General features: G+C 40.0%; 1 protein-coding gene across 1 annotated transcript; it reads right to left on the bottom strand.

Annotated features, from left to right (window-relative positions):
- Window positions 1–8006: 8006 nt before the first annotated feature.
- LOC143034795 (serine/threonine-protein kinase pim-3-like) lies at window positions 8007–8543 on the bottom strand. The gene has a single exon (XM_076201141.1). It carries the CDS (start codon window positions 8541–8543, stop codon window positions 8007–8009), a length of 537 nt encoding a protein of 178 aa, XP_076057256.1.
- Between the last annotated feature and the right edge of the window lie 382 nt (window positions 8544–8925).

Here is an 8925-nt window from a genome sequence, read left to right on the forward strand (position 1 = left end):
ATGACCCGTCATCCAGGAGGTGCCAAGATGAGAGGGAGGGTGGAGGGTGGAGGGTAGTGGAATATGTAGGGGATGGAAAGGGTGGGAATGGTTTCTATGCCTTTTTCTTTTTAGCTACCCCCCGTGTAAGGGGAAAAAGCCTTTAGTATATGTATGTAACTCTTTCTTTGGTCTGACTGTGGTGTTAGATGTGATTTACAAATGTGTTACTACATGTCTCACCAATGATGATCATTCATGATTTCAACATCACGTGAAAGGGTCTTGTCATAGGCGCTGATGAATGCCAACGATTATAATAAATCTATGTAACAGTACAATAATACTGTTGACACAAACACCGAAACTCAAGTTTTTCCCTTCTCTCAGAGGGTGAGAAGAACTATAGCTATCTATCTTGTAGGGTTCATGTAGGCGAAGTTCTAGTGAAGAATAATGTCTGCAGACCGACCTGTACTGCTTATGAAGTGAGGTTATTAGGAGATGTAGGATAGGTCATCGGGACCGCTTGGATGAGGTCACTGGAAGAAGTAGGAGAGGACAAGAGGAGTACTTGGTTGAGGTCACTGTGAGAAGTAGGAAAGGTCAATGGGAGTCTCTGGGAAAGGTTACTGAGGATAGAGGGAAAGGTCAATTTGAGTCCCTGTGGAAGGTCACTGGGGGAAGTCATCAGTCCCAGCACAAAGAGAGAGGTGGAAGCTCTGGTTTGACTTCTGGTCCGTGATCCTGTTGGCTTGGTTTGTTGCTGGTGCAGGAGGGTATTGAGCTCTGGGGCCGTTGTAGCACAACTTTCCGTTGACACTGGACAAGACCATGGTGAATCATTCATAGACTACAATGCTGCATTACTGAACCACAGTAGACGGATTTTCTTACAAAAAAGAAAGGCTGACGCCAGGCACTTTTATTCGGTTTTGGTACCCTCCACCCCTAGGTTCTTGATTAACAAGTCTACAATAAATGTGGATATATTTTGTGTATCCTGCTCTGGCATGCCGTGAGGAGATTTATCTTGCTTAACAGAACATTCCATTTCAAAGGATTCGTGTATGGAATGAAGAATATGCTGATTGGAAACTTTATTTCATTGATCCATATACATAATGCATCACTGAATAATAAAAAGGGGCTTATATACAAAAGAAAAAAAAAATGAGGTGAGGCGAGATCCTTAGGCCAGAAACTTTTGCCCTGGGTGCAAGTGGCCATCACCGGTAGGTGTTCGGGATTAAACCCAAACCTCCTTAGTTCTGAGGCAAGATCGATACCCAACGTGCCACACCGGAACTTCGATGTAAATGGTCGAGAGTTATGAGGTTACATTGACTATATCACAAGCAATAATTCTAATCGTGTGCTCCATTCTGTGAACTTTTGGTTTACATTTTGCGCTACGCTAGGACTGTTCTATAAAACGCATTATGCCTGCACTGCCTTTGTATTTGTATATTTCCCTGTAGCGCTTGGCACGTTAAGAGGGATTCTTAATGGTATGGTAAGTACTCACAAAAGTACTCACAAATGTACCTATAAGGAATGAGTATATTTTCTGGGACACTCTGTACATACATTTATATTTACATATATAATGTATATATGCACATATTTTGATATCTATTTTTCTATCTATCTATCTATCTATCTATCTATCTATCTATCTATCTATCTATCTATATATATATATATATATATATATATATATATATATATACATATATATATGTATGTATGTATATATATATATGTATATATATATATATATATATTTATATATATATATATATGTATATATATCTGTATATAAATATATATATATATATATATATATATATATATATATACATATATATATATATATATATATATATATATATATATATATATATATATAAAACTGATGAAAAATATAGAATCACATTTATGAATCACAACTAAACCCACAGTCGGAGCAGAAGAAAAAACTGAGAACGGGAGTCTATATACTGTATATATCGACTGTTAAATGTAGTCCTACCCTCTATTACTAAAGAAAACTGCAGTTATCAACGGGAATATTTAGACTCATTTCTATTTTTTTTCTGCTCTAACTATGGATTTAGTTATGATATATATATATATATATATATATATATATATATATATATATATATACGTATGTATATATATATATATATGTATATATGTACATATGTATACAGTATGTATATATATATATTATATATATATATATATATATATATATATATGTATATATATACAGTATATATATATATATATATGTGTGTGTGTGTGTGTGTGTGTGTGTGTGTGTGTGTGTGTGTGTGTGTGTGTGTGTGTGTGTGTGTGTGTGTGTGTGTGTGTGTGTGTGTGTGTGTGTGTGTGTGTGTGTGTGTGTGTGTGTGTGTGTGTGTGTGTGTTTTTACAAATATGTATGTATAGGGTGTTCCAAAAATGTACTTATTGTGTGAGTACATTTGTGAGTGCTTCTTTGAGTACTTTCTTTAGAACACCTTGTATGATACATATAAAATGTTCACATATGACATATGGTCAGTTACAATGGAGGATTTAATCTTAATTTATATACAAATTCACCCATACTCATGTGAATATACATGCACGCAGGCAAATACACACACACGCACACACACACGCACACACACAAACACTTGGTCTGTCACTCTAGTTCTATGTTCTCTCTCTTGTTTGGCTTGTGCCTGCATACATATATCTTTCTTTGTCACTTTTCTCCGTCCCGCCCTTCTCTCTCTGTCATTCCCTCTCTTATCCAGATTCTCTCCGGTTTTTATATTTATCTGTCATTATCAATGTTTCTTTTCTGCATTAATCTTTTGTCGTATTATTTGTACAATACAGCTCGTGCAGGAAGCAGTGGGAAGTCAAATCGTGAGACTTAAGCTTTGGCAGATGAACTATTGGTGTCTTGTTTCACATATCAGGAAATTGGAATTCTACGATTAACGATTTCTTATTTATTTCCCTCATAGTTATTATAAGCTTCATTCTCTCTCTCTCTCTCTCTCTGTGTCTGTCTTTCTCTTCTTGTAAGTTGTCACAAACGCCCTCCATTTTCTTTCTTTCCTTTGTTTATTTTTTCATATCTGCCCGACTTTGGCGGTAACTGATCTCCGTTCGATTTACGATCGCAAATTTGAGTTACGATTGTAAGGCGACTGCGTATTTCGTGACGGCTATTGCGAATTCCGGGTTCACGTCGTAATGGAACCTGCTCTCAATGAGCAGATTTCAGTTTGGAAATTACAGATTAGATTATCCGTTCTCCCACTCCAGTGTAAGACGACAGTTATCCAGATTTCTTCAAGCTTAACGTCTCGCTTCTGTTTCGAATACATTTCATCTTGATGAATTGAAGCAAGGTGGAGCACGTGTTTCTTCCTACACCTGATGAGGGTATTCTGTGGTGTTTTTTGTACAACTCAAATTCCCCATCCCGATATCACCAAATTAAAAATGATAAGCCCCTTTAAGACAAGCCCTGTCAGTTGCGGCAAGCGGCTGGGATTTTTAGCCGATGTCTGGGTCGCCTCCCCGCCTGTGCACGGCTGTCGGGAACCAACGCAAGAACCATGCAGCGGGTCCCGGGAATCGAACTCACGACTACTTACTCATGAGTTCAACACGATATCCACTATCGTAAAATCTACCATCTCTGTAACTGAACGGGATGACAAATACTTCGGAAGAGGAAGCAACTATTGGAATTGCGCTTTTAGAATCGTTGTTGTTTATTCGGGCCAAAATTTTTTAGTACTTTCTTTTTCTTTTCAATCTACACACTCGTTGTGTCACTGACACGCTCAGGCACAGTTTGTGTACCGTAAGACTAAAACGTTCCGTTCTAATCGATGTAATCGTTAGATAATTACCAGTATCTATTAATGTTTGGAATATTTACTTTAAGACGGATGTCTGTTTACCGATTTCGACCGATTCATAGATATTAGCATTTGTTACAAACGCAATGGTCTCTTTTCACAAGTCGACAGTATCCAAAAGAAAGGCGATCATTAACTTCTGAAAACTGGATATTTTCTTCTTATAAAGTAGGAGGTATTTCTTCCAATTTTGTTGAACGTCGTCTGTTTTTTTTATTTTTTTTTTTTATTACTATTATTAACTGATGGAAATCCCTCCGTGGGACCGTTGTTTTTGGAATGATACGGAGTGAAAAGCCTTGCGTCTGCAGCTTAGTTCACAAACGGGGGGTTGAGATTTCGTGCGAGCCCCACCAAATTTGTGGACGCGATACAACGATTCGAGTTACGAGAACGACTCGAATTACGACAACGACTCGAGTTACGACGACTCGAGTTACGACAATGACTCGAGTTACGACAACGACTCGAGTTACGACAATAACTGGAGTTACGACAATAACTGGAGTTACAAAAACAACTCGAGTTACGACAATGACTCGAGTTACGGCAACGACTCGAGTTATGACAATAACTGGAGTTACGATAATAACTGGAGTTACAACAACGACTCGAGTTACAATTGCGACCTGAAGTGCGATTTGGGTAATGACCTATTTGGATTATTCACATAACTCTTACCACTCTCATCCCTTCGTCCTTGAATCTGTTATTGACCACAATTCAGAACATATTGATAAGGTGGATCATCTTCACATTTTTCACATTTTCACAGTAAAGATAAGAACGTGAGTAGACACTGTTCTAGAGAAATCCTCTTGAAGGCGTTCATGCGTCCTTTAGCGTCCCCATGAGGCGTTCTTTTTATTTCTATATTTCTCTCTTTCTATTTTCAAGCTCCCTGCTTGTTCTATGTCTACACATTCCCACTGCCCATCAGTGTTGCCCATTTCACTCTCCCCTCCCCCATTCCTCCTCGCCATCTCCCTACCCCAACTACCCATCGCCCTATTAGGCCTGGCAGATGGCGGGGTACTTCTGCGAGCACTGGACATCCAAGAAGCCGAAGTTGCTGATGACGCCGCAGTGCCTGGAATCGTCCGATGAGTGACTAGACACCCCCTTGGCCCATAGTTTGTGCGGAAGAGAGTCGCCTGTGATCAAGAAGCTCCACTTGCCCGGGGTGAAGATGTCCGTGGCGCTCGTGAAGAACATGAACCCTGAAGGAAGGTAAAACGAATACTATAAGGTAAGTTGAGCATCCCCCCTCCCTCCGCGCACCTCCACCGTGACGTCATAGGAAATCTAGAGGGGGAGAGAGTGAGAGGTGAAAGAAAATGTAAACTTTAAAGAAAGCCATCTCTATGTACGGCAAACTTTAGAATTACACTATGATGTTCACATAATACTGAAATTACTCAGTATCACTTTCTTATCCTCAAATTATCAGTATCTGAGATATGACCGCCAGAAAAGTTATAGAAATGTTTTCCATGCTTTCACATTAGGTGGATTATATTGATATGACGAGTTATTAGATGGGATGACATGTCAATTTATATGCTGATCAGGTAGACGAGGAAGATGCTATACTATTGATACACACCAACTAGCTGAATATAAACCCAGTAGTAATGACACGTAAAAGCATCATATTGTTTTTATTATATTACATTTTGGATTTGCGTGGATTTTATATGTAGACCTTTATCTCCACCAAGCTCAGTTATGTTTTAACCGGATTCTTTAGTCTGTTTATTTGCAATTGAATGAAAATTTCAGGAAATGTTGCTAATAAATAGTTACTTTCAAAATGACGGCTGCATACATATTCAGATGACCGAGTATTGTGTGTGCCACATAATTCAATCCATTTCTTTCTAAGTTCTTTATCTTTGGGTAGTGAAAAGAAATGTATATTTTTATCACCTTTCAGTCTAACGGCATTGCACTTCTGCACTATACAAACTGTTGGCATTTTTATATGTTATTTGTCTGCCTTAGCTACCCCTTTAATCAGAAGATGGAGCTTCGCTCCATACACTGGTGTGCGAGTGACTGACAGCTCTCGACCCGCGGAACCCTGGTCTCGATATTTCCGTTGACGTCATCAGCTACCTGCGCAGTGGAAAGGTTTTCTGGCTCTCCCTCACCCCCCGCTAACGTACCTTATAGTATTCGTTTTACTTTCCTCTGAAGGAGAAGGGGTAGCCATTAAGACGAGGAATGTTGTCGTTATTTTTATTGCTACTGCTATCAATATAGCCATTATTGTTGTTATCATTACAACACACCCAGACTTGACACGGGCGGCGAGAGTGGGGGTTGGGATGTTTAGTGGAAAGTGAGGTAGAGGGAACGTTATGAGTGATATTTGCGATTAATCACTGGAGGCGACCGTAGTGTAATTAATCGGTAAGCTCACCCACCGGCAATTGGGAGTCTCGTGTTCGGTCCATGGAAGGTGGCAGCTTTTCTGTTACGCTCCTTACATCAACACTACCCTGTGTACCCATTATTTTGCCATATGATGTAGACTTAACGACTGTCACCTGATGATTCCATTTAGCTGAATTACAAAGGATTACAAAGGAGGAGCATGCCGACAGGAGACCGTTTGGTCCATAACTAGGTCGGATGCGAAAAAAATATAATAATGATAAATGTATAAATAAATGAATAAAAGTTATAATAACATAAATATTAAATAAAATTAATAAATGCATAGGTAGATAATAAACAAACAGGTAAATAGCAAATAATGATAAATTGACAGATGAATGATAATAAATGAAAGCCAACCAAATAATAATAAACAAACAGACAAGTAATAACAAACAAATAAACAAATAATATAAAACAAATGGCAGGCATTACAGCATCTTGCTTAGGTGTTTATTCAAACGAATCTTAAAGCTTCGAACTGAACTACATTGCTTAGAAATTTCGTTGAGACGGGATTAATTTAGTAGCCGCTAGTCCCAGCTGCAAGTTGACGTCCCCGTCAAGTAAGTGCTGTCACTAGGATAATTTGGAGGCAAGTTAACTAACTTTCCGTTTACACTGTGCAAGTAGAGGAGTAGTTTTCAAGTCGGTAGCCCTTGTGGCTACTAAACTAGCCCCATCTCAACAAGTCATAAGGGTTACCATCCTCTCAATGAGCCTTTAAACGACGGCGATCCTTTATGAACAAAGGCGGTCGGGTTTTTGTATCTTCAAAGCATCGCCAAAGGTTTTTATTCAGCTGAGGGAAACCCTCTGCCGCTTTAGGGACCAATGCCCATTTTCTCACGATGTCTTGCTTTGATTCGGTTGAACCAGACAGTTAGCAGTTTCCACAGAATTATAAAGGACATGATGTGTTCTCCAGTTCTGAACTTGGCACTTTTTATCTTTGGAAAGTTCTTGAATCTTGTCACATATTGCAGCTTTCCCTTTCCTCTGCTTTTCTCTGAACAGATTTAGACTTTTTCCCAATTACTTGGCACCGACTTAACTTATTCCTTAGGGATCTTCTTTTTCTTAACAACGTGCATTGTTTCCAATGGCTGTTGTGGCACAAATCAACAAGTCCAAAGACTCTCAAGCCGTGGTCCCATTACTGTAGTCGGTGCATTATCATCTTTATCGCCTCTTTCTCCCACGAAGCGTGTCATCCTCTTCAGAATGGTCTCTTTTCCTTCCTTTCTTCCTTGTCGTTATAGAGACGTTTTCTGGCTTCGTCGGGTGTTTTTTTTTTCTCTTAAGATTTCTCCGGGCGACGTCAGCGGTTTCGAGCTCCAATTCGGCAGTGAAATCCGTCTTTCCGTCCTTTTCGAAGGAGAGGCAAGATGATTCATTCTCCAACCACTGATGGGACAGTATTCCGTCGAGTGATGGGCGGCCCCAAGGGTCTTTTGCGAAGCATCGCATTATTAGGTCCCGGCAGACGTTCGGAACGTTCTTCGGGAATGACGGACTGGCCCTACATATGGAGGCGTCTGTGTAGAAAGGATCACGGCGGCACACCATGTAGTAAAGAAGAGTGCCCAGGCTCCAGACTGTTGCGGGCATGTGCAGGAACTCGCCTCCTTTGATGTATTCTGGAGGCTAGTAAATTCGAGTTCCGCCTGTGTCCGTTCCTTTGTAACTCGTAATGCGCTCTCCGCAACCAAAGTCGATTACCTTGATATCAAGCTGGCCTGAACTCTTGTCTCTGAAGAGCAGTATATTTTCCGGCTTGATATCTTTATGGGAGACCGCGGCTTCAAAACATCCTTTTATAGTTGTAACAATCTTTTTGAAGAGTCTTCGGACTTCTACATTCGATAGGTCGTTGTCGTTTTCTATATAATCGTACAACGACATGGACGACGGAATAAGTTCCATTACCATATAAAAATGATCATTGGCGATAAAATAATCATACAGCTTGATGACGCCGGGCACCTTCTGCACCTTCTTCAGAAGCGCAGCTTCCTTCGGGATTCTCTTCCCGTTGCGACGTCTATATGATTTCATCCGCGCCAAGGGCACTTTCTTCAGGGCGACCTCCTGGCCATCGATGATCCGCTTGGCTCGGTAGACAGAGCCGATGCCTCCTTTGCCCAATAGCTCCTGCACTTCGAACTCGTTCAGCTTCGTCATCCTTTCCCAAGAGAGTCTTTGTTTGAGAATGTCCCAATTCCTTGTCATGAATGAAAGTCACATCACACATTAAAGTAAACACCTGTACTGACTAGTTCGTATTGCGCATACGAATACACACCTTAATATAAGCTTGTATCTACATGTAAAAACTTATGTTATCTTTAAAAAATTCCCAATTATGCAGATGCAAAGAGAGAGAGAGAGAGAGAGAGAGAGAGAGAGAGAGAGAGAAAGAGAGAGTCATCATTCGCTGGTTATGATTCGACTCTTTAACACGGAAATAATGAGTTCAGAGAGAGATCACGGCGAAGTCAGCTCCAGGTTCATAGTGCTCGGATATGTCTTCGCTGTATCTTGTTCTTGTTCTCATTAAAGTAAA

The sequence above is a fragment of the Oratosquilla oratoria genome, chromosome 18 (genome assembly GCF_046742065.1).
Source record: "Oratosquilla oratoria isolate Oo_2021 chromosome 18, ASM4674206v1, whole genome shotgun sequence".
NCBI lineage: Eukaryota > Metazoa > Arthropoda > Malacostraca > Stomatopoda > Squillidae > Oratosquilla > Oratosquilla oratoria.

Coding starts and splice junctions, on each gene's coding strand:
- LOC143034795 (XM_076201141.1), bottom strand. CDS start 8,543: ATGACGAAGCTGAACGAGTTCGAAGTGCAGGAGCTATTGGGCAAAGGA.